This window comes from Grammomys surdaster, unplaced genomic scaffold, assembly GCF_004785775.1.
Source record: "Grammomys surdaster isolate TR1022 unplaced genomic scaffold, NIH_TR_1.0 126113, whole genome shotgun sequence".
Classification (NCBI taxonomy): Eukaryota; Metazoa; Chordata; class Mammalia; order Rodentia; family Muridae; genus Grammomys; species Grammomys surdaster.
In genome coordinates, this window is record NW_021620921.1 from 5,421,044 (window position 1) to 5,448,293 (window position 27,250).

At 42.0% G+C, this 27,250-nt stretch overlaps 1 protein-coding gene and 1 pseudogene across 1 annotated transcript; one reads left to right on the forward strand and one right to left on the reverse strand.

Moving 5' to 3' along the window:
- Positions 1–3,986: 3,986 nt before the first annotated feature.
- Irak1bp1 (interleukin 1 receptor associated kinase 1 binding protein 1) lies at positions 3,987–21,195 on the reverse strand. Its single transcript, XM_028756204.1, has 4 exons — positions 20,723–21,195; positions 10,979–11,044; positions 4,767–4,897; positions 3,987–4,674 (listed from the first exon to the last, which is right to left on the reverse strand). Exons 1-4 carry the CDS (start codon positions 21,032–21,034, stop codon positions 4,404–4,406), a joined length of 780 nt encoding a protein of 259 aa, XP_028612037.1. The 5' UTR covers positions 21,035–21,195; the 3' UTR covers positions 3,987–4,403.
- Positions 21,196–22,840: 1,645 nt separating this feature from the next.
- LOC114611452 lies at positions 22,841–23,605 on the forward strand (annotated as a pseudogene).
- The last annotated feature ends 3,645 nt before the right edge of the window (positions 23,606–27,250 follow it).

Consider the following 27,250-nt stretch of genomic DNA (forward strand, 5'->3'; position numbering starts at 1 on the left):
GAGAGAGAGAGAGAGAGAGAGAGAGAGAGAGAGAGAGAGAGAGAGACAGAGAGAGAGACAGAGAGAGAGACAGAGAGAGAGAGAGAGAGAGAGAGACCCCATTGGCCAACATGTCAAAAGATGTAACCTGTTTATGGTATTGGAGAACTTATTTGGTGAGATGATATCTAATTGAGGTTTCCCCTTCTAAATGGTAACTCTATTTAAACTCCTTTTAATATGTATATCTTAGGGTGTTACTGCTGTGAACAGACACCATGACTAAGGCAACTCTTAAGGACAGTATTTAGTTGGTTTACAGGTTTATAGGTTCAGAGATTCAGTCCATTATCATAAAGGTGAGAGTATGGTAATGTCCAGGTAGGCATGGTGCAGGAGTGGCTGAGGGTTCTACATCTTCATCTGAATTCAGCTAGAAGGAGACTGACGTCCAGGCAGCTAGGATGGGATTTTTAATCTCACACCTACAGTAACACACCTACTCTAGTCAAACAGGGCCACATCTCCTAATAGTACCACTCTCTGGGCAAAGCATATCATCACATTCCACTCCCTAGCCCCCATAGGCTTATTCAAACACATGAGTCTATAGGGGCCAAGCCTAGCCATAGCATAATAAAAACGTACATTAGGTCCAACTTCCAAAGTCCCCATAGTCTTTAGCAGTCTTAACAAAGTTAAAAGTCCAAAGTTCAAAGTCTCTTCTGAGATTCATCTAATCACTTAACTGTAATCCCTAAAGCTAGACAGGAAACCAGTTGGGCAAACCCTAAACTCTGCATCTCCATGTCTGATGTCAAAGCAGTCTTCAGATCTCCACTCATTTTTCATCTTTGTTGACTGCAACTTCTTTCTCTTGGGCTGATATCCCACGGCTCTGGCATCTTTAATATCTTGGGGTCTCCAAATCAACTTCAGCTTTACAGCTTCTTGTTCCAATATCTGGGATCCACACGTGATCTCCAAAGGGCTTGGGAACATCTCCAGCTCTGCCCTCTGTAGCACTCAAGGCTCTGGTTGACTCCCCTCCACTGCTGCTGATGGTCTTGGTGATCATTCTATGGTACTGGTATCTCCAATACACTGGGGTCTTCAACTACAACTAGACTTCACCGATAGCCTCTCATAGGCTCTCTTCATGGTGCCAAGCCTCACCTTCTTTGCATGACCCCTTTAGTCCTGGGCCATCAACTGCAACTGAGGCTGGAGTTTCACCAATGGCCTTCCCTAGCCTCTCACAGTGCCAAGCCTCAGCTGCTCTCCATGACTCCTTCAAACCTTCGAAACCAGTACCACCTGGGTGACATTACCAAGCCCAGCTGCAGCACAGGGTACAATCTTGGCTATCTCTGGAATGCTGCTTCTTTGTGATCTCAGAAAATGTTTACCAGATTTCACCTCAGTGATGCTGGTCTCTTCTTAACCACTGCTAATTTCTTAGCTCCAGCTAACCAGCACCAATTGTCCAAGTAGTCCCATCTTTTCTGGACTCTAAAGCCAGAGCCACATGGCCAAAGCTGCCGAGTTCCACTGCTTGCTGAGGCTGGAACATGGCCTCCTTATTCATTACCAGCTTTCTGTTTTCCAACTCCCTCACTGCCTAAGCTTGGCTCTCCTTGATCTTGCTCTGTAGACTGACCATTAAACTCCAAGATCTGTATGACTCTGTCTACTGTAATGTTGGGATTAAAGGCGTGTACCACCATGCCTGGACTTAAGCGTTTCTTCACCCAGAACCTGCTCTGTTCAAGGCTGGTCTTGAACTCAGAAATCTGCTTGACTTTGCCTCCTGGGATTAAAGGCTTGTACTACCATGCCTGGACCTAAACTTAGCTGGGTGGGATCATACCCCAAGATCACCACTCCCTTAATTCAAATTAATATCCATGAACACAGGATTCAACTCCAGTTCACTTCCTGGTGCCCCTTTAATATTCGAACCATATATTTTACACTTTTTCTTTCTAAGCCTACTACACTTGTTCAAAATGTTCTTCATGAGACTTAACCAGAGAACAAAGCTGTTGAGCTTTTTTGAGACTTCCTTTCAAAGCAATTAATCTAAATCTCTTCACCTTAGCCTCAGGCAGACTCTTTGGACAATGGCAAAAAGCAGCCATTCTTTACCATAACAGCACAAAAACCGTCTACACCGTGTACTGAAATTCTTCTCCACTGAAACTTCTTGGCCAGGTCTGCACAGTTCAAACGACTCTCAGCAACAAAGTCTTCCATATTCGTAGGATAGCTCATTAAGCCCCACTTAAAGCATTTCAGTTTTCCAAATCTAAAATCCCCAAATCTACATGCTTCCAAACAAAAACATGGTCAGGCCTACCACAGCAATACCCCAGTCCCTGGTATCAACATCTGTCTTACTGCTTTTACTGCTATGAACAGACACCATGACCAAGGCAACTATTAAGGACAGTATTTAATTGGGGCTGGTTTACAGGTTCAGTCCATTATCATCAAGGTGGGAACATGGCAGCATCCAGGCAGGCATGGTGCAGGAGGAGCTGAGAGTTCTACATCTTCATCTGAAGGCAGTTAGAAGACTGACTTCTAGGCAGCTAGGATGAGGGTCTTAAAGCCCACGTTCACAGTGACACACCTATTCCAACAGGGCCACACCTCCTAATGGTGTCACTCCCTGGGCTACGCATATACAAACTATCACAATATTTATAGGTTTCACATGACTTCAAGACTTCAAAAGTTAGTGTTCATTGTCCCTCCTCATAGTCCACCCTCTCCACTTCTCCTCCCTTAATCTTCCATTTTAGTTTTTTGTGTCTTAATTCCCTTGTCCCTTTCCAACACTATATTGTCTCCCTTTCTTCAGAGGATTCCCTCTTTCTATTCTCTTACTAGTTACCTAACTGATCTCTGTGATCGTTCTGATTGAAACACACATAGATGAAGTGTAAAAGCTAACACCTACATACAAAGCAGGCCATGCTTGTCTTTCTGGGTCTGGGTTCCCTCACTTTAGAATGATGGTTTCTAGCACTATCCATTTACCTGAAATTTTCATTGTTCCTAACAGCTGAATCATATTCTATGGTGGAAACCTATTACATCTCTGTTAGCCATTCATCAGTAGATAAAACATCTAAGCTGTTTCCCATTTCTAGCTTTATGAATAAAATAGAAACGAACATGAATGAGCAAGTATCCCATAAAACCCATACCTGACACTGTTAATGAGGCTGGAACTTAAGAATAGTTTCTGGGCCCTCGGGGGAAATCTACTACTACTATTCTCCTATAGGAGCACAGCGATAAAGTAACTTGTAAGACATACTGCTATGCTCATACATCAGCATATTGCTCAACCCTCATCAGGGAAGAGTCTTCTTGCAGTAGATAGTAATTAACAGTGAGACCTACAACTGGACAGTGTGCAGTCTTTGGAGCAGTCAGCCCTAAATGGATGTCATTAGTAAACTCTTCCTTTCAAGGCTTGGGGGTTGACTCAGAAGAAAAGGGAAAGGCTATAAAAAAATCAGAGGTGACAGATAACTCCAAGGAAGTAGGTTCTTCCAGACACAAGGCTGATTCACATATAAACTCATAGAGACTGTGATAATATGCGCAAGACCCACACAAATTTAAGCCAGACAAAATCCCAGCATAGGGACGGGGAAAGTGGGCATCAAGTCCTACCCATAACTATTTACAATTGGCTGCTAGGGAAGAGAAAAACCACTTTTCTTCAACAACATATATACACGGGTATATGAACTACACATGAGGGCAGGCCTCATGATCAGGAATAGTTGGCCAACAAAACTGTAATACATTCTTTGTGTGTGTGTGTACACACGCAGGTGCACTCTGTTTTGATTTTGAATTTTTAAGAGAAAGAATATAAAGTTGGGTGGATGGAGGGGGTAAAATCTGTGAGGAGTTGGGGAGGGAAAATAATATAATCAAAATACATTGTATGAAATATTTTAAAAGAACAAACATACAGCCTGTGATGAAATGGAAAACATTAACATGTTTTGTGGAACATGAATGATGTTTTTCTCGACATATACCTTAGGTTCTACATTTTTATACAACTGGACAAATACAAGCAAGACATGACTTACTTGCTTTGTAAAGTAAAAATTCAATATAAGCTGTTTTTTTTTTGTTAATTTTATTTTCTATATATAAATTCTCAGTATACAAAAGTATATGTTTTAATACATTTATTTCTCACAGCATTTCTCATAGTGTTTTGGAGACTAGAAAGTGATCATGTATATTCTGTGGGATTCTGTTCAAAAAGTGGCAGATTTTACAGAGGATTAGTATATCATACAACATGTATGTCCGAGAAAGAAAGAAGCACTGTAAAATGTATAAAAAAAGATTTAAAAGTACAGATACATTATGTTTAAGTTTGAATTTTAAAGATGCTTTTTTTTCTTCTCTCTTCCTTTTACTTCAAAAGTAATGAACACCTTTGACGCTGCATGGATGGTTGCACTTTTGATTTTCTGTTGTACAGTTAATGAACCTGGCAATCTGGATAGCTGATGATCATCCATCTGGCCTTCCCAGTCTCTTGTTTCTTCTTCTTTGATTAGTAAAGGTTTTCCCAGAGTTTGGCCAACGAGGTCACAGACTTCTTGGGCTTTGCGCCATGCATTCTCCACAGCAACAAGACAGGCCTGCCGCCTTAGGGATTCAAAGATTAGTATGACATTAAAAGAACTGCAGCAGTCAATCGTTTTGTTCAGAATGAATAATTTAAAGATGTGTTAACTTACCGAAGGTTCTCAACAGAACCTGGTGTGTGATAGAACTCAGGCGGGCTGATGACAACAGAGCTGTCTAGTTTTTCAACCAGAAAGTTACAAATAGTTTGCATTTTTCCAAATTCAGTAAATGTAATGCAGACCTGTAAATGAAAGGATACTTGATGCTATTTTCATGTAGTTTTAAATGTTTGTCTGAATATAAGTATAAAAAGTAAAGCCAAGCTAGTATGGTGGTATATGCCCTTAACCTCGGCACTTGCAAGACAGTCAGGCAGACCATCCTGGTCTACAAAGCAAGTTCTAGGTCAGCCAAGGCTACATAGCAAGACTCTGCGACAAACAAACAAACGAATGATAAAAAGAAAGGAGATCATTTTATTTTAAGATAACAAATATACCAGATAAGAAAAAAATAATGTTTATAGCTATATTATTTTCTAACTAAAGACTTCTGATTATGAAATTTAAAATGACCTGCTATTAGCTTAAAAATTCTTTTAAACCATTTTAAAATTTACTCATTTTTATTTTTCTGAAATCAGAGGGTTCTCTCTTTCAGGGTATTATATGGCTAATTTCTAAGCCTGATACCACTTCCAACTTCATAGTCTAACTTATTCAGTTAGACTTCTGATTGGTAGTGAGTATGTCATACTTCACTGAGCTATGTGTCCCCTTCCAGAGGTACAGAAGTGAATCTGACCCTCCTCTGGAACTTCACCACGATAGCTCTCTGCTAGGAGGCTGATGCATGGTTTAGGTCATCTGCCTATGGATTTTTCTAGAGTACCTTTCTTTTCACTAAAAACCCAGGGCTGGCTCCGCCTGTTTCATCCTTGGGAATGGGAGCTTCTCAGCTTCCTGTTGCTCTGACAAATCTTGTCCTTCACCCCAAACACTAGTAGACTACTGTCCTGCACCAACTTGAGGCCTTATTTCCAGACCCCCTGCTCCAGCACGAGAACCACCTTTAGCCAGTCTCCTGGAAGTTTGAGGAAGTGACGTACCCAATCGAATCAATACCAGAGACTTTTATGGTCTTCTGGGTCAGAATCAAACACCAATTTTCATGAGAGGACAGAAGGGTGAGTCCCAGAGAAGCAGTGAGGAGATAAAAAATGTGGGTTTTCTTTTCTGTTTTGAGACAGGGTTTCTCTGTATAGCTCCAGCTGTCCTGGAACTCCCTCTGAAGACAAGGCTGGCCTCGAATTCACAAGAGATATGCCTGCAGATTTTTAAAACCACTTGTTGGGATTAAAGGCATGAGCCACCACCCCCTGGCCTGTGGGTTTTCTTGCCAAAAAGTTCATGGGGAAGCATAGGGTTCCTGATGGCCCACTCAGGCTGGAACTGGCCCCACAATGGGTACTTCCTCTTTGCCTTCCTTGGGCAGGACAAATGAGATTCAGAATTCCAGGTCCAAAAGAGTCAGATTCCTTTAGACTAGTTTTAATTAAGAGCTTCTTAGCCTGAGCATTAAGAAGTTGCAAAATGTAGCAGTTTAAAAGCAGTCCTGGGCGCGTGCGTGCGTGCGTGCGTGCGTGCGTGCGTGCGTGCGTGTGTGTGTGTGTTTGTGTGTAGGGGGTTTTGTGTGTGTGTGTGTGTGTGTGTGTGTGTGTTTGTGTGTAGGGGGTTTTGTGTGTGTGTGTGTGTGTGTGTGTGTGTGTGTGTGTGTGTAGAGTTACAAAAGAGGAACAAAAGCTTTTCCCAACTTACTTGCTGATCCTTAGAATAAAAATTGCTTCCCTATACCAAAGCCTTGGTCAGTGGCAAGAATGTAAGAAAAAAAGAAGGGATGTCTTTAAAATCTCTTCAAAATCATGTGTACAGAGAAGTCAAGTCAACTTGAGCAATCTAATTCAAACCTTGGTATACAAAAATCTACAAACTCACTGTAGTGTTGGGGCATGGACCACATTCCATACCTCACATCATCCTAGAGATGGAGAAAGTGGCCATGAAACATCACTGCTGGAGTGTCCTTCCTCAGTAAACACCATGCATGTATAAAAGGGGCAGTGAGGAAGGAAGGCAGTCACTCAAATCCTGGGAGATGAGAAAATGGAAACCCAAGGGCTTTCAGTGGCCTGTGTGCAAACCCATTCTTGGATGGATGGGTTTATGCTGGCATTGTCTAGAGGAGGCCAGGCGCCCCCAGTATTCTCAGGGTAACTGTGTTAGGAGAAATATGGGTAAAAGGCCTCCAGCTGACCCTGTCTGCTTTCCCACCCTGCTACACTGGTTAAAGGTGAGTGTGAGAGGCTCCACTGTGGGGTGCTGACATAGCCTAGTCTACCCAGGACATTTCTGGGGATACACATGAAGCTGATTGGGCCCCTGTTTTCACCTCTGGGGAAGATGAAAAGCAGGAAGCCCAGGAGAGCTACAAAACAGGAAGGGGGTGGCTCAGGCTCTGGAGTACTAAGAAGCTGGCAGGACCCCAACATCCTGGTCCCATCTTGTGTTAGGACCTGATGATGTCAAGGTTCCACTTTCTGTTGGATGTGCCCCATCACCCCTAGGCACCATCCTGGGGTCACAGGAGCAGCTGGGGAAATGGACAAAGGAAGGAAGTGCCCCTGGAAGAGCTTGAGGAAGCTCTGGCAGTGAGAGGGTGCTGTTCGCTCTTGAAGGTGTCCTTGTCCAGCAGCTTGAGGCAGACGGTATAGACTTAAAGTATCTGGGGTAGAACTTCTTGGCATTGTGGTCAAGTAGTGGCTGCTAACAGGCTTCTGGCAGACAGAAAACAGGCAAGCCGCTCGTAGGAGCGCACATCACAGTACCACTGCCCACTTGCTCAAAGAAGCTGTAGACAAAAGGTGAGAAGCACACAATGTACTCGGAGTGCCACAGACTGTTGAGGCCTAGAGTGTAGTTCTCCAGGATGGCCCTAACACAGCTATCACACGTAGACACAGATATCCAGAAATAATGTCTCACAGGGCTTTGCCCTCTTTCCTATAGAACCATTCCACAATGGGAACATAAGTGCTCAGCACCCCAAAGAAGTTCCAGGATCCCATCTCCTATTGTCTGTGGACAGGGTGTTATGTCTTCCCCATGATGCTCACAATCTGACTTCCAATGGGCTTCTCGAAGGCCTCACGTACCCTTTGTCAACTGTGGTGACTCCCAGCTTGTTCTACTCAGACTGAGGAGTCTCCAGCATGCTGTGGAGCTGCTCCCAGGCTTTAGAGCTTCCTGGGGGTGAGTTACTCTGAGTCTTTCCCTGGGCCATGAGCTCTCCCTCATCTAAACAACGACATCTGCCCCAGTACTTCACAAGTCTCAAATAATTTTATTACTGGTTACTTCCTCAGCTCCCAGCCCCTGACAGTTAACTGACCTCTTCCTGATAGACAGACTTGCCTTTTCCAGGAGTACTTTCCCCACTAAGCCATCTGTCCAGCATCCATGGTTCCAGACTATAATCCCAGCTATAATCAGGTAGCTGATGCAGGAAAAGCATAAATTTGAGGCTACTGTGGGCTACATATTGAGACCCTGCCTAAAAATTAATATGAAACAAAACATACCCTTCTAAGTAGAATTTCCTGTTCCTATTGTTATAAACTGAATTACTAACAGGTAATAACCCTTAGCAGGATACACTACCCTCCTAAAATCAAACCTCTGTTATTTAGAATCTTGCCTGACTACCCATTCTGTCAAAATAATTTGTACCAAATCTATACTAAAAGATGTTGAAGCTTGCCAGAGGCCTTCTCCAGCCTTTAGGGGAATTGGCCTGGGTGGGACACAGTGTCGAATGAAGGCTAAAGACAGATGATTCCCTGGCCTTACGATGTTATTATTTGTTTTAACAAGTGCTGGTTTCTTACTGTTTGTGTTTTGATAAGAGCTGGTTTCTTACACTGTAACACTGTTACTATCTGTGCTTTAATAAGCGCTGGTGTCTCGTCTCTCTGGCTCAAGCACCTCTTGCTGGCCAGGTGAGAGGCTTAGAACTCATTAACTCTTCATGAAATAGAAAAGAAATGAAAAGAATTAAGATCTTTTACATAGGCAGTATGCACAGTCTCTCTCTCTCTCTCTCTCTCTCTCTCTCTCTCACACACACACACACACACACACACACACACACACACACACACACACTGGTTGGGCATAACCACCTGTCTCATCAACTTCACAGGTGTTCATGTATAGTTATATACATACACATATACCTATACATTATGTATAGACAAACATATACATATGTACATTTGGTGGATCAGACAGAGTCCCCCAAGCCATACACATACAATTGATGGGTAGATGGGGCAGAGCCCCAGATGGCACACTTTATTCCTTTTCTCTGGCCTTCTTATACAAAGCTAGACAAAAGTTCTTAGAAAATTACTTCACAGATAAGATGTTACATAAAAGGGGAGTTACAAAAGGATGTCAATAGTTAAGTTCAAAGCAGTGTTCATTCTGAGAGCTCATTATAAGTTCAAAGGCACAGTCTCACGTGGCCTCACTTTATCATAGTGCACACCTGTGGCTTCATCCTTGAACCTGACCTAGAATGAATGTTTTCCTTGATCACAAATTTGTCCCAAGCCCATTTCTCTTTTTAGTGTAATTGTGAAACCTCATTGTACTCTTATTATTATCCTTTACTTACTATTCTATGAGGAATGGGTACCTTTTATTTTTGATTGTTTCTTACTTTATTATATATCTTTGGCAAAATAAATAAAACCATCTCTTAAAACTGTCTTCCTAAAATTATTTGACTCAAACCAGGAATTCCATAAAATCATTAATTCATCTAAATAGCACTAATTCATGAAAGTTCATCTTCATGTTGATCTGCAGGAAATGTGCTCAATAGGGTAGGCCCAGGAATCATTAGACTATGTAATAGTGATAGGAAAAGGCGTATCAGCTGCAAGAAGCAATCCTGGGGTAAAGTCTCTGGGGATCTTGCCTCTCAGAGCTCACCTATTGTAGGCCATGGAAAACGGTGAGACATCTCCAGAAAACTTACTTGCACGTCTTTAGCCTTTCCTAGTGGCTCCCTATGAATAACTGTAAATTTCATTGAGACAGTTAAATTTTAAATGGAACAATCACAAAGTTTATTGACATGAGTGTTTACTCATGAAATGGAAAAGCCATAAAGGATTGAGACTTTTTAAAAACATTTTTATTCTGTTTCTCAATACAAATTCACAGTCACTGTGAGAAGCATTGTTTAACATTTTAAATCATGTTGTCTTACCCACCGTAAGAAATGCTCTGTTTCCAGAATGCTCTATCCAAGATGACACTGAGATCCTAGCCTGCCGTGCTTGACCCTGAGGTCTGAGGATCCAGGCTTTTATATCAGAGTGCGTCTAGTTGTAATGAAATAAGATGAAATTCTTATCTCAAGAGACAAAGAGTTGATGCTGATGTTCTAATGTCCATTTGCTCCTGCTCCTCTGATCTTAACACTTGATCTCTGAGAAATCCAAGTGATCTAAGCTCAACATTAATACTTGGAAGCAATAATAAACTAACTGACAGAAGAGCACCAGGTGGCTTCTGGGGGTGTTTTCTACTTCTGGAGAGAAAGAGTCTCTCATTGGTAAACAAGACTGTACTCTAACTCAGTCGTCTTTGTTTCCTATGACAGGTAGCAGCTGAAAACACTGAGACTGAAAAGCCGTCTTATCACAACTAGACGCACTCTGATATAAAAGCCTGGATCCTCAGACCTCAGGGTCAAGCACGGCAGGCTAGGATCTCAGTGTCATCTTGGATAGAGCATTCTGGAAACAGAGCATTTCTTACGGTGGGTAAGACAACATGATTTAAAATGTTAAACAATGCTTCTCACAGTGACTGTGAATTTGTATTGAGAAACAGAATAAAAATGTTTTTAAAAAGTCTCAATCCTTTATGGCTTTTCCATGTTTTATCTAAGGGAAATTTCTCTCCTCTCATGCTTTCTTCTCACCGGGCAATAATGTTACAGAAAGTTTGTGGTGTTTAGGTGCTGTCTCCATCTTCCTATTCTTACTTCATTTTACACGATTTCTCTTAAGTAGATCTCATTACATTTATTATAAAGTATCATCAGATGTATAATATCAGAATACTTTTGAGAAAAAATTATCTTTTATCATCACCAAGAGTAATTTCTCTAGTAGATTTCAGCTTAAGAATAAGTCTAAATTGCAGTCTAAATTCCACACAGTCAAGGTGCTTCCACTCACTCTACATACCTCGGCTTCCATGTGATAAGCATTTTCTACTCTTCTAATATCCTTTGTCACAGTTACATTTTCTGCCTGAAACAGAAAGTATCAAATTAAAGTTACTAAATTTGGCTACAAAATTCAGTTGTTTCTGCCTATCAATTAAGAAGCCTGAGTTTGAAATATGAAGACATACAGTGTGCAAAATGAACTGCCTGAGTTAACGTTTTAAATTTTCTTAAAAGTGCCATAAAATCAATTAGAAGCCTACAGATACCTGTTCAAACAAACAAACAAAAAACATTTCACTTCATTTTTCAGTCATTTATTCACTTGTATAGAAAATATTGACTTACTTGACATACTACCAATCATATGTACCTTTGGGTAAGTTACTCTGTAGTTTTGAGTCTTTGCTTCCACATGTATAAAATCAGGTCAATACACACACCACCTGCACCTGGTTGTTATAATGATTTAAAAACAAGTTATATGTAAAGTGCTTGGATAGAGAAGGCAATAGACAGAAGTAGACTCCATAGTATTACAGTATAGAACTCCACCAAGTATTTCCTGCCACAATTTACTTCTCAAACTATGAGCCAAAAAAAAAAAAAAGGTAAGAAGGAAAAAAAGAAAGAAAAAAATCCCACAACCAACAGATATATTTACATGATCATGATTGCCTTTGAATCTTCCCACAGACATGGAAGGAAGATAAACAATGAGTTAGTTCTTCCATATAGGAAACAAGTACCATCTTGAGTGAATGAGTATTATTTGACCTGGGCACGGTCATGTCAGTGATCCCAATGCCTTAGCCCCATGGGAATGGCAAAGCCTCCTTCCAATCAGAATGCTGATGGTGTATGTAAAATGGCCACCTTACTTTCACTACCACCGCCACTGCCACCCACACATAACACTTTACACTCTAGAGACTATTCCTGCTCAGCTATATGCAACAACCAATCTTCCTATTCTATTCTATCCAGTATGCACACTGAGCTCTGGGGTGCTACAACTTCTTTATCAGAGAGCACAGCCCTTCCGTGTCCATATGTATGTTATTTCTTCATTCCCTTTCTGCCTCAGATAGGTCAGTCCCTAGAGCCATGCGGACCATAGCACCTCTTGATGCTTAAAATCCCAGGTCAGAATCAGTGTTTATTCTAACACTGTTTCCATCTTCCCTCTTCACCAGTGAGAAACGTGCCTCTACTCATACATTTGCTCAACACCGGTATACTATATAAAGCAGTTTCAAAACTGCTAACTAGTGTACTCTGGAAAGCAGAGCCCGGGGTTTCTGTATCTTTATCTTCACCCTTACAGTTTCCGGCTAAAATACTCTTTCCTAATTACACAGGACACGCCTTTCCCCACTCCCTTTAGTTCAGCTGCATCCTTTGTTAATAATAAAACTGGGTTAATTTATTACAGTCTGAATTCTGTCCTGAGATTAAGGTCTGATAGCCTGTTTCATGCCTTTCTTTCCCCCGGTTTGCAAATGTTAAGTTCACTCTTTGTAACTTGCAGCAACTTGGGTTTGACAGGTGCGTCCAGTGAAGTCTCAAGGACTCCAGAACACGAACAGTTCCTCCACATAAACAGTTCCTGTGCCTCTCCTTTACAGTCCAACACTTAGTTTTCTCCATAGGGTTGCCTGTTCTGAATGTTGCATGAATGGAATAATGAAACATTTGTCTTTCTTTTTGATCTGGCTTTTGACTTTCCAATATGCATCTAAATGGCCACATTTTGTCTATACTATAGGTAAGTGGCCAGAAATACTGTTAAACATCCTACAGTATACAGGTTAAGCCAACAAAAGAGAATTATTCAGCTCACCATGTCAATACTGCTAAGGCTGATAAATCTACCATACCAGTCTAGTTTATGAGCCTTTCCTGACAACTAGCTTTGTTTCTACATATATATAAGAAGGCAGACTTTTAAAGTAAAATGGTCAATACAGGAATAGCTATTTACATAATATGCAAAAGTAGGATGACAGTCTCAGTAGCCATAAACATTACATAAGAACAAACTCAAAAAGTGAAAATCTTACAATTGTTCTGAAAAAAATTGAATAAACTGACTACAATACTGTAAAATCAGCATTTATCTTGAAACATAAATGCTTAGTACCGAATATAAAGGGCAGTTTTACTTGTTCTGTAGAGATTTTCACCATCTAGAATTACAGATTGTATCTCCGTGTCCCCATTTATCATGCCCTGTTTCCTGGAGGCAAGAAATCTTTCCAGTAGAAGAGTAATGAAGTGAGAACAGGGGCTCAAAGGTTTTACAAAGATTTAATCATTTAAACAGTGTGGATAGTATAGGAGTATCTAGGTCTAGCTCAAAATAGCTTGAGAATGCAAAAAAAAAAAAAAACCACAAAACCAACAACAACAATGACTTGGAATATTTCAAAACAATTGAGGCTGTAAAGAATCCTCATGTCTTAGTTATTTTTCTACTCCTAAGCAGCAACTGTGTGATTCAGGTGAACCCTGAGAGATCTCAACCATTTTGGATTACCACACTTGTTTGCCATAGACATACAGATATCAAAATAAAAGCTAATTTGTCTGTAGCATTTCTCTTGCCATAAACAAAAGTTAGGTTGTCCATTTAGGTTTTATTTATAGATTTATTTACATGTATAAGTATTTTGCTCACATGTATGTCTATGCACCATGTGTGTGCTTGGTGCCCATCGTGTCTAGAGGAGGTTAACAGCTCCCTTGGAACTGAAGTTACAGAGGGCTGTGAGCTGCCATGTGTATACTAGGAATCCAACAAAGGTCCTTGTTAAGAGCAACAAGTGCTCTTAAGCAGGGAGCCATGTTTCCAGCCCACAGGACTGCTTTTCTAGCATGGTTATAATACGTAAATATGGCTGCCTTAAGATGTCTTACCATCCTGTGATGCAAGGCTTGGGATGCATGCACCATTTTTAGCCTCGCAAAAAGACACCAGGAAAGCCAGGGACCTAACCATATAAAACCTGGATACCCACAAAAAAAACTTGACTTTTCAGTTATGTAAAACAGTGATTTTTTTTATTTTCAAAAGGTAAGTTGAGATCATTTTACAAAGATAGACTAACGAAGGTTATAAGCATTGCTGCTTATCTAGATAAAAGAAAATAAAACCATTGTTATTTTACCAAAATAAACACCAAGCACAGAATAGTTAACAAACTATTAAGGATCCCTAAAGGTTTCAAGATGTATCACTTAATGGCCATACTGCCTTCAAACCATGGACTGAATAAACAGTACATTAAAGGTAGATTAAAGGTAGAAAACATACAGAAAAGAATAATGTATTTGGCTAAACTGTCAAAAATTAAAATTTTTCATTACAGAAGAGAATAATGTTCCTGTGGCAAGTGGAGCAGGCATGCACTGGTCACCCTGAGTGTCTACTATCCCCTATCCTAATTTGGGTATTACCAGAAGTCAGTTTGGAAAAAAAGTTTGGATACATTTATTTTGATAGTAATTCCAAAAAAATTAAGTGAGTGAGGGGAATCAAGACAGAAGAGAGCCAATAAAAGTTGTTCTGGAAAGCAAATTACCATTCAAGACAACTTGAATTTACCTTGCAGAGAAACTCTGCAACTGGGGTGAGAAAAGATCTCCATTTTCCACCAACAAGTGAGGAAGCTGGGGTCTCCTGCCACTTAGTTCAGTTTTCTATTGTCTTTACTTGAAGACTATTCAGGGTGGGGCAGCAAAACTTAATTTCTTGGAATTAAAACCCAACTCCATTTGCAGGAAGCTTCAGAGCCTGGAAGCTTTTACACTCAAGCAGTTAACTCAAATATGATGGTAGACAAGTGCTGGCCAGCAAGCTTATAAAAGGAGATTATCAATATCTCCTGCTATGTCCCCTACCTGGCACTTCAATCATCTACTGCCAAGAGAGTAACATAATAACATACTGCAATCCTGAAGAGCACGGGTCAAAGGTCTTGGTTGGTATCTAAAACTACATCATCTCTCAGCGGTGGGTAAGCTAATCACCAGTAGTTACTCTGGTCCTGAGAATCCTCTTCTGTAAAACAGCAATTGAACCACTAACTTTGTAGAGTAGTAAATGAGATGGCCATTGTATAAGGTCTATCAACAGTATCGAAATGCTCCACTCGGGCATTGTTGTGTTAGGATTTGAAATATCTCTCAAGTTTGTATTTTGAGCATTTGTTTTCAAGCTTGTGGTGTTATTTTGAAGGCTATAGAGCCTTCAGAAGGTAGAGCCTGGATAGTAAATGTAGAAAAAAAGGTGGAATGTGATAGAGGAAGACACACACACACACACACACACACACACACACACACACACACACACAGATGTTGTAACTAAACCCTGCTTCTGGTTCCATTCTCTGCTTTCTGCTCCAGGCCATGGGAATAGCTCCTGCTGCCATAGATTTAGCTGCTCCTGCCACTGTGCTTTCCTGCCATCCTGCCACTGTGCCTTCCTGCACCATGGACTGGGACCCTCTGAAACTGTGAACCAAACACGCCCTTCCTCAAGTTGCTGTGAGGTCACAGCAATAGGAACCAGGAAGCCATACAGGCACAGACTTTGATGTCAGCCTTCAGTTCTCTCCTTTTTTTTCTCCCCCCCCCCCCACCCAACAGGGTTTCTCTGTATAGCCCTGGCTGTCCTGGAACTCACTCTGTAGACCAGGCTGGCCTTTAACTCAGAAATCCGCCTGCCTCTGCCTCTCAAGTGCTGGGACTAAAGGCGTGCACCACCACCGCCCAGCGCTGGTCAGTTATCTCCCTTAGTCTTGTCTCTTAGTTCTCTATCACTGCCCAGTGTCTTCTGCATTCCAGCCATGCTACACTAGAGTGCTGCTAACATACACACCTGCTGCATTCTGATGTGGAACCTAAATGGTTCCCCCTTGGCCAGTGCTTAACATTTTGACAGAATGTCACTTCCTTTATAAAGTCTTTCTGGAATCCCTACAGTAAAATCAGTGTTATCTCGTCAATGTATTATACACGCACTTTCAGAGCAGCATGAATCATACTATTTTATTATGATCATGGGATTCTGGCAGCCCAAATATTTTTACCTCTATGTCTCCATCAGATCCCTCCTCCAGAGCTCAGGAAATTCTGTGGAAGAGGCAGAAGGAATTGGGGAGACAGAGGGGACAGAGGACACCAAGAAAGCAAGGCCCTCTAAAATAACAGCTCATATGAACTCACAGAGACTGAATCAACAAGCGCGGGGCCTACATGTGTTTGCACAGGTCCCCTGCATATATATTGCAGCTTTTAGTTTAATATCGTCATAGGACCCCTGAATGTGTGACTGAGTGGGTCTCTGATTCTTGTGCCTTCTCTTGGGGTACTTTTATTTTTCTTTTCACTTGGCTTGTCCAACTTCGATATGACAGTTTTGCTTCACCTTATTATATTTTACTTTGCTCTGTTTTGTTGTTATATCTTAGAAGCCTGTTCTTTTCTAATGAGAGACAGAAAAAGGATCAGGATGGGAGGGGAAGTGGGGAGGAACTCGGAGTAGAGGGAGGGGAAGCTGTATTCAGATTATACTGTATGAGAAAAGAATCTATATTTAATAAAAGGGGAGAAAGAAAACATAAAGGATAATAAAATTAATATATAAATTAAAAAAATAGTTGCTTTTTAAAGCTTTTATTGGAAGAAAAAAGCCTAAATACTTGTGTGATTTGTCCTTTAGAAGCTGTTGATAAGCAGACAAGGGCCACCCAGAACCCCCTCTGACAGGTAATCTGAATTCTTGCTTAGGCTGCGAGGCTAAGCACTGCAAGGGAATATCAATAAAAGATAAAAATATCTATCTGGGTTCCCTGAGGGACAAGCCTGACTGCATAGGGGTTGATGTCAAAAGTATCCCCTCTCTAGGAAAAAGACACCGGGACTGGAATGGCCCTCATGCCTCACTGGACAACGACAGGGGGACTGGAGCCATTACAAGGTCCCCTTCAAATACTGGAGGTCAGGCCTCTATCCCCGCCTTCGCAAGTTTAGAATTGCCACAGCCCTTCTATACTTAGAGAAGAGAGATGTCAGGGGCAGCCCTGCTTACACACTGTAGGCCTAAAATCAGCCATAGGCCTAAAATCAGCAATAGGTCTGTCATACATGTATACAAACACCAAGTCTTGGGTCTCAGTGGAAAAACATTAAAACAGACGGCTATAAGCTAATGTCAACAGGCAGCTTTTGTGGAAATTTATAAGCCTGAGTAATCATAGACCTTGTAAATAGGTAGCCTTGGCAGACAATACCAACTTAGATAAGGACAATCGAGTCATAGGCAGAGTCATAGTGACTTGTCCCCTGAACCTTCACTCAGCCAATACCCGGTTCTGAAGATATCTGTATTCCCCCTGAACACCCACACTCCAGTGTCATTCCCTTCCCCACATCCTGCCTTTCTGTGTTTATACCCCTGTGTGAATTAATTATGATTTGAGAAAAAAAATTAAAAAAAAAAAGAAAAGAAAAACCAAAAAAAAAAAAAAGAATGGACATTTAGGGAGAGAAGGTTGAGTGTTTAAGAGCATTGGTTGCTCTTCTATTGGACCTGGGTTGAGTTGCCAGCACCTACATGGCAGCAAACAGTTGTCTGTAAGCCCAGTCCCAGGGTATCTAACACTTTCTTCTAGTCTATGTTGGTACTACACACACGTGAGTCACAGAGTTAGATGCAGGCTTTGTGGAATTATAGTGTTATCTTTCTGAGGGGAGGTACCATTTTTTAAAGTAGATAACCTATTTTTGGTCCAGCAAGCTCTCTTTTAGGATTCTATTCTGAGGCTATAACTGAACAAGAAAGCACTTGAGGATGGATACACAGGCCATTCTCTAGGACACTACTTCCTGTTGGTGAAAATTCTGAAAACCATCTGTCCTTTAACAGTGACTTGTTTAATAATTTATTGCTCAATTATACTGTACAACCACAGAAGATAACAGAACCATCCTTTAAAGACGTTAGATGTTTACAATGTATTGTTTTTCTAAAAGTGGTGTATAAAAAACATTATGCATCTGGCTTGATCTTGTCATACAAAACCTTATGTATATGTGAATGTATAATAAGATATCTAAAATATTGGCATCGTTTTAGAAGTGGCTAGCTATCTTTGAACTACGAGATTTCATGTGATCTTTACTTTCTCTTTTATAACTTTTGAATTGTTTTGATGTAGAAAGCAGTGGCGATGCTTATAGATTAAAATCAGGAGGAAAAGTGAAAAAAAAAAGAAGCTGTTGATAAGCCAGGTTTGGAGAAAATAAAGGTCTCTAAAAATTTTACCCCTCAAAATACACAAAAATATTATCTCTCTGCCTACCAATCTGCCTGAGGTACGTATAGTTATTGAACATAATACAGTTATGAATAGGCTAATCCTGGGGTTCACAGGCTAAGCTGACATATAGACTAGAACACACTATAATGACTATCACCTGTAATGTTTGCATGCCCCATTCATATACTGAAACCTAACTACTGGTGTGATGGTGGAGGGTGGTCTGTGAGGTTAGATGATGAACGTGGAGCCTCATGGATGGAATTAGTGTCCTCATGAAGAGGCTCCAGTGAGTTGCCTTCTCTCATATAAGGACACAGAGATTAGGCACCATCGCAGTATCATGAGCTGAAATCTTCACAAGACCAAATCAAAATGGACGGTGCCTTGGCTTTTGCAACCTCTGGGGCTATAAACACTAACTAACCCTAACCCTAACTTAACACTATCTAGTCAGATTGTGATATTCCATTACAGCAATATCCACTCCCAAAGTAAGACAAAATGATGCTAAGTGCCACTTAAGTCCGAACGGTGTTAGGGAGTGCTTAATACATGCTTTTGGGTTAAGCAAACACTAGTTAGAACTTCATTTCCCCTTTAAAGCAATGCTAAAACTGACTGCTCTATCTTCATACAAATTCACAAACCTAAGACCATCTAAGTAATTGAGCTAATAACTTATACATTGCTTCATTCTTTTTCTTTTACTCATTCCAAAGCATTTTTCATTACATGCACTATGTACATGAGCATTACTCAGATGGCAATCACTCTGAGAGATAAGTACATCAAGAATGATAACAGACTGACACTTTTTATTTAAAGAAAGAAGTGGGATATTGCATAACAGGGATCAGGGTTGAGAAGAGAATGACAAGAATGTGATTTTGGTCTGGTTCTTAAAAACAAAACAGAAGTCATCTGGACTAAGATGGAGAGAGAAGCCAGGAAATAAGGATGAGAAAGTCAGTTTCCATCTTTCAAGTGTTTAGGCTGGGAGAAGCCCTCTAGGCACGGGAGTGCGTATTTATAACCCAGTATTCCAACGTTTAAATCACATAAGGACTTTGTGAAGTCCATAACTTACCCTGAGAAGTACTATACATGATTTTTATACTGTTGAACAAGCCATCTCTGTGAGTGCTTTCCTCTGTTGGCAAAGGTAATTTGGGAGATTACTGTCCTGTGTCTTGCCTCGAACACTGACTTTGAATGTAATTACTGTATTTATTTTGCTTTACATGTTAGAAGTTAGATACATGGGTTTAGATTACGTTCTGTGTCAATGACATAAAAAGAAACTCATTACATTATTCAAACAGGACTGCAGCAGGTTGCTTAGGACATAGTTCTTTACATTTTAAACCTATTTTTTCACTGTTTGCAATTTACATTTAAACTTTTTAAACTATAAAATAACCTGGGAACTCCGCCTCCATCATTTCAATTATTCTGGTTTCAAATGCAATGCATTTTCTTTTAAAAAATAAAGACCAGTTTTTTGAAGGTATGACATTTCTAGCACAGAAGCAATACTGGGTTGCACTTTGACCAAATCAGAGTCAGCCCTGAAAACCAAGTTTCCTGCAGCTAGGGTCCGGTTTGGTACAATGCTAACATTCAGACGGCTGGCTGTGGCTTCTAATTTTCTTTCATAGTAATTATCTGAAGTGTGGCAAAGTTGCAAGTAATCTCGATTGCGGTTTCAGGAACAAGATTTCAACTATTGTTCTTTAAAACTCAGAGCATTATTTTATCGCCCTAAATTTGGAAAGTGGGGATATTAAAACATGCCTAAGGGTTGCTGTGTGGGGTAAAACTAGTTCCATTTTTGCCCCATTCCTTAAAAGGAGGGAGGCTTAAGGTGTGACCTATTTAGTGATATGTTTCACAGACATATCTAGGAAGTAGAAACATTTCACCTATGATACCTACATACGTTGCCTTAAAGTTAAAACTAAAAAGGTGGAAAATTTGGGGTAGGTGATCGTCATAATCTAAAAATAGGTGCTAATAAATACCCTGAAGAACACAAACCTTTGATCAGAAGCAAGCAGTTCAAGTTCCTCACCTGCCTATTTCAACATGCAGAAAACAAAACAAAACAAAACAAAACAAACCTACCAAAGTGTGTGGGGCGGGGAGTGGGAGGGGAAGGTTCAACATTCTACTTATGCAAACATTTTTTTTTCAAGAAAACATTTCATCACTCTAACCTTAAAAACAAAATCACCGCAGCAAACATCACCAGAAAAAAACCCTACCCAACCTACATTCCTGATTTCAAGTTCGCTGCGGCCAATAACGGCTTTCATCTAGATTCTAGAAGGAAGGGTCAAGCATCCATTGCGCCCTAGAATGAATCCTGAGGTAACAAAGCATCCCCAAAGGTCCAGAGTCACCCGCTCTGCACCCAGTCTCAGAAGGCTCACCTGCAAACCCTGCTGCTGGAGGCTCTGTGTGATGTAGTCCAGGCGGCGACACACGCTCTTCTTGGCCTCGGCCGACACCTCCTTGGTGCTGCTCACCCGCACAGTCACCAGCGCCCGGTCTGGGCTGGCGGACACCTCGGCCGCGCCGCTCACGTGGACCTCGCGGGCTCCGGGGTGGGCCTGCGCGACGTTGGGGCGGCAGCCGACGGGTTGCGCCTCTGCGGCCAAGATCGGGTGGTTTTCCCGGCCTCGGTCCGCCCAGGGAACCAGTTCCATGAACACCCGCGATGCAGGGGCGGGTTGCAGCGACATAGCCCCAAGTGCGTTGCCATAGCAACGCCGGGTTGACGGTGGGGAGTGACGTTTGGCTACCGCGCTTGCTAGTCCGCGCGGAGGATGCTGGGATGGAGGTGGCGGAGCTGCTCACTGTGGGCGCCGCTGCAGCATGGAGATGGGGTCTTGTCTCAGAGAAGTAGGCCTGCACACATTTTAAATAGTTACCGCATAGCCTGCAGGAGCCTTAGCAAGCTGTCTTGGCCTCGCTGTCAGTGAGCACGGGCCTTCCACGTGACCTATCGTCCCCGCCCCATCCCTCAGTCAGCCTGGGGGCGTGGGCTCTGCGTTTCCGGAGAGTTTGATTCCAATAGCCCTTTCTTCCAGCATTTTAGGTGCCAGTGCGACCTCCTTCTTTGTGAGACTCTGGTGGCCTTCCCCGCAAGTACTTGTTTGGCTCGTGAGAAGTTTCTCTTCAGATCTACTACGTTTTGCCAGAGAGTTTGGACACTATGTAGTTCCTCGAGTCGATTTTCCAGGACAATGTTGATATTTTTTTTCACAGCGGCTGTATGTCTATTAGAGGCCCATTGTAGGTAGAGCTTTGGCGTTTGGAAAACAGAAAACAAGGGGTGGCTGTTTGTCATAGCTACAATCTTTAGAAAGATTGTCAAGTGTCAAATTCTACATTTCTTGGAGTAATTCTGTTCTTGAGCCTGGACATTCAGCGTGGATAATGACAGGCATGTCATATACTTGTCCATTATATCTTCCCTTTACCCGTTTGGAGTCAGGGTCTCAGTATGGAACCCTGAACTGGCCTGGAATTTACCCTGTTGACAGACTGACCGCGAACTTGCAGAGATGTCTGCTCATTTCTTGTCAGCCATTAAACGAAAAGCTGTTCTCGCCCTCTTCCAAGACCCCCTATTATAGTAATTTTTCTCCCCAACCTCTACTGACTTTTCTTTCTTCTTTTATCTCCCTCCCCACTTCCCCTTTCTCCCTCTCCTCTTGTGTGCTGGGATTCAAAACCACCACACCAGGCCTATAGTTATTTTCTGTATCACCAGCTGTGATCTAGAAGCTCATCTGATTGCGACTAGAATTTTACTAACAGAATGGGGAGGAGAAAACCTTGGGTGGGGGGAGAGTATAGGAAGTATTTTCTTACAGAAACTTGAAAAAGTCTACAATCTTTGTGAATTTTCCTCAAATTAAAAAAAAATCTTTTCATTCCATAATTCAGCTAGATCGGGTGGTAATCTCTTCGTTTGGTCCATCATTAGGTTAACATAATTGTTTAGTCTGAAACTTACTGTCAGATAAGAATATATACTATTATAATTTAAGAACTTCTACCATACATGCATATAGGCATACATGTTACAACTCTAGGCAACTTAAATATCTCCTAAAATTGTAGAAATTTCTTTTTTCTTTTTGGTGGACCCCAGGGATTGAACTGAGGTCCCCAGGCTTGGAATCAAGTTCCTTTATCAGCTGAGTTACTGGCTTTCTGTATTGAAGAAATTGATCTGTATATTATGTTTTACACTGAGAATAAAAATTAAAGAAAACACAAACAAAAAAAATGTACCTAGATGTAATTCTGAGGAATGAAAGTTTTTTTTTCTTTAAGCATATTTCAAATGTAGAAGCATAAAGGAAAAATCTGGAAAACAAATGAGTACACCAAAAAACTGGAAGTATGGGTAGGATCAGGAGCAAGACTTGGCTTCCCGAGTCACCCGCAAATGGGATCCGGACCTGCGTAGCTCTCAACCTGCATAACGCATCGCCCTGAGCATCCGCCAGGAGCCTGGGGGAGGGAAGCGCCCCCCACAGCCCCCCCCCACCATGGTCTCGGAGGGCCAGATCCACGTCTACAGCATGAGGTTCTGTGTCTTCACTCAGAGGACGTTGATGGTCCTGAAAGCCAAGGGAATCTGGCACGAAGTCATCAACATCAACCTGAAGAACAAGCCCAAGTGGTTCTTTAAGAAGAATCCCTTTGGGTTGGTGCTGGTTCTGGAGAACAGTCAGGGTCACTTGGTCACTGAATCTGTCATCACTTGTGAGTACCTGGATGAGGCATACCCGGAGAAATTATTTACAGATGACCCGTACGAGAAAGCTTGCCAGAAGACGACCTTTGAGTTATTCTCTAAGGTGCTGTCTTTGGTTACAAACTTTATTAGGATGAAGAGAGAGGAAGACTGTCCTGGCATAAAGGAAGAGTTGAAGAGAGTTCAGCAAGCTAGAGGGAGGCCATGGCTAGCAAGAAGACAACTTTCTTTGGTGGGAATTCTCTCTCTATGACTGATTATCTGATTTGGCCTTGGTTTCAACGACTGGAAGCATTGGAGCTCAATGAGTGTATTAATCCACACTCCAAAACTCAAGTTCTGGATTGCAGCCATGCAGGACGACCCAGTAGCATCATCCCACTTCATTGATGCCAAGACCTACCAGGATTACTTAAGTCTCTACCTACAGGACAGCCCCGAGGCCTGCGATTATGGCCTCTGAAGGACAAGAGCCCTCAGCGAATGTTTTCTGTCACTAATTGAATAACATGCCTTTATTTTACCTAAAACAAAAGAAAAACAAAACAACCCGGAATTATGTAAACCAAAAATCAACAAGTGAAGAGGAGGGGAAATAAGAATTCGAAATATTATATATAAAGGGGCCAGTGTCTAGACACTTAGAATGCTGCCCTGTCCCCTCCCAAATAGATAAGGAACACAGAGATCAACTGTTAATATGCTTGGGCTGCCATTGATGCCTAACACAACTTCATATTCTCAGAGTGCCAGAGGTTGTGAGTTCAAGCATCAGTAAGTGTGGCTTCTTCTGAGGTATGTGTGGTCTGCAATAGCTGCCTTCACAGAGCCTTGTTCCTGCCCTGTCCTTGCTGTCCTCGGTGTCCCTTCCTCATTTTACAAAACCAATCCTGTTAGATGGATTAGATACCTGCTCTTGGGACTTGAATGAACCTTACTTACCTCCTTAAAGGCTCTGTCTCCAAACACAGTCACATTGGGTCCAGGATTTCAGCAAATGCATGAGAGTGGGCCAGAGCACATTCCATTTCTTACATACCCAAAGTACAGAAATATTAATGGCCTGGAACACTAAAAAAGAAAAAAGAAACAGTTTAAACAATTTATTGGTAACTAAACAAATGAAAATTTAAACATAGAGAGAGATCTCTTTAAAATTGTCATTTTGTCAAGAGATGAATTCATAATGCAGAAAAATGGATGAAAGTAATTTTAAAAGAAGGATGGATTGGTTCTTAGTAACAAAGCTATGTAATAAATAAAAGTAGAAATGTCTCGATGATTTATGAGTTTTTCAGAGGAGAATGGATGGGGATAAATGTATCTATCGTTTGTTCAGCTTCTTCCTCAGAGTTAAGGCTCAGCCATAGCAGTCATTTTGAACAAGGTAACAGTACCAAGTTGAATGAATCAAGAATATACATCCAAATTATTTTACTTGTTACTTTGATAGAAGAGACAATGGAGAAAGAGCAAATGTCTATCACTAGGTCATCAGACATGCATCACCATTAGCAAATGCATCATCAGAAATCATGAGCATTTTTTGATTAAGGTAGCACTGATCTGGAGATAGCATGGGAGTCTTGAACCTTCTCTAAAACTTCAATTTCTGTGGTACTTTTCATATAGAAAGCTCTTTCTGGGAGCCACTGATGGCATCATTTTCCATTTAATTATGTTCTTAGAATTCATAAATTTATAGTAAAGATCTTTTTTCCATCATAGTATTTTAATTGATTATTTGGGAATTTCACACAGTACTCATACCCAATTTCCATTTCTTCCAGGTCCATCCTCCCATTCTTACCCCCTCCTCCCCCCAAACCCCACCAAGTCCAGTTTGTGCTGCCCACATTCTCACTGGAGCATGGAAGTCAAACTTCCAGTGACCAGCCCTTTAAAGATAACTGAGACCTTCCCTTCACCAATGCCAGAAGCCGTCAACTATGAAGAGTATACTTTAATTTTTAAGGATTCTCTTCAGTGGCTTTCTGACTAGATTGTTTATGGGGGGGGAAGCGGGTGTGGAGTTGTCACAGAAGGCTTCAGTGTCTCTCATGCTCAGCTAAGTCAGCAGTCATCGAAACCACTGCAAAAGAAGCTTCTTTGCCCCTAACAGCCACTGGCAGCATGGAACACAAACCCCAACACGGTCCCTTGTGGCAGGAAGCACAGACCATGGACCTCGACATGGCCCCCTGCTGTAGCAAGAGGCACAGACACCAACAAGGTGGCAGCATGGACCGCGGAGGTCTTTCAAGGAAACCCAATTCAGAAAATGACTCAGTGCTCAGAGCAGAGCGATCACTAGGCTGAGCAGCTCACTTGGGGGTCAGAGCCACTTGAGAGCTCCAGGCCTGCACACCACCCTCCCAGTCCTACTCAGCGAGGACCTGCTTCCCTGTCCACCAGAGCCATGCTCCTCCCGCACCTGTTGCTGCCACTACCAAGTTTCTAGTTTCACCTCTCTCTGCTTTGTGGGCTGCTCTGTTCAGCCATCCTCTCCACCTCTCTATTGCATTTATTCATCGAAGTGATGTTGTTAGCTGCAGTGTGTTACACAGTGTGTTTTTGCCCACACAGCTTTACATCGCAAGGACTGATTGCAAGGAATCACTGCTCTGGTTCAAGGTTTCTGGTTTCTGAAGCACCATAAATTCTGGACTATCACTGAGACTTGTCCTGGATAACCTGTTGTTGTCCAGAGTCAGTGTGTCTTGCTTATGGAGAGGATGTCAAGGTGCCGGAGCCATGTGAACTCCATGTCTCTGCACACAGCTCACCACAGTGCTTCCAGCCCAGAGCTGCAGACTCATGCTCTCCTCCCCCAAGGACAAACAGGTCAAGCTGCAGCAGGCCAAGTACCTGCTGTACTCAGCAACGGCGTGTTCCTTTGTCAGCTGCAGCTGCGTTCCCATACTGCTCCCGTACCTGTCCCATACCTGTCCGTACCTGTCACAGCTAGGCTGACACCACTGCAGTCAGCTCTGCTTCACCATCTTTCCTTCCAATGTTGTGAGTCCATTTAAAAAAAGCATCTTCTCACAAAACATGCCTCTCTTTAGTTGTTCTGGAGATAGCGTAAGCTCTGCAGGCTCCTTTGCCATTTTGTCTTCCCTTGGAGCTCTGTGGGTCTCTCAGGCTCCTTGGAGATTCTGTGGTCCCTTGGGTGCTGGTGGCCACCACTATCTTGAATCAGATCTCCAGTATAACCCTTAGAGCCTAGGTTCTTCCCCTACCTGTGGGTCATGGCCTCTTGAGGATTGAATGATTCTTTCACGTGGGTTGCCTAGGACTATCAGAAAGCACAGATGTTTACATGATGTTTCATAACAGCAGCAAATTAGTTTTGAAATAGTAATAAAAATAAGTTTTTGATTGGGGGTCACCACAACATGAGGAACTGTATTAAAGGGTTGTAAGGGTCCATGATTCACTGAATAATGACACCCCAGACTCAGTTTGTAAACGCAAAGAGTGTTTTATTCTGCAGAAGTCCAGGATGCTGGGGACTCCCATTATCAAGATAGAGAGACAACCAATTGAGCTTGAAGGGCTGATTTGAAGCACATTGGGAAATTCTGAGGTAGGTGACCTCTATGTTAATCTGTTGGGTCCATTTCTACAGACATTCCATTACCGGTGTGTGGGGGTGGAAACTTTCTGGGGAGGTCTGGAAACTGTTGCTGAGGAAGTAACTGAGGAAGTCTGGAAACTGCTGCTGACCCATTGTCCTCGCTTTAAACCAGGTGGTAGGGCAGCTTCTGAGGTCTGGACTTGCCTAGAATTGCCAAGTTCTTAGAAACAGAGATTTAGGCCTAGTCTCCTTAACTGCCAGTTTGAAGCCTGTCATGGAATCAGCCTAGCCTTCTTAGGGTCACAGCATTAGGAATGATAAGTGTTAGCATTCTGTCTAAATTCCACCCCCACAGTTACCTGGCTATAGCCAGGTATGCTCCACCACAGTTGCTTGGCAATAGCCAGGTAGGCCTGGCCCACTATAAAAGGGGCTGCTTGCCCCCTCCTCTCTCTCTTGATCTCTTTTGCTCTCTTGCCTCTTGCTTCTCCCTGTCTCCTCACCCCTTCCTCCTCCCCTTCCCCTCTTTCCACATACTTCTCTACTCCCTCCCTCTCTCTCTCTCTCTCTCTCTCTCTCTCTCTCTCTCTCTCTCTCTCTCTCTCT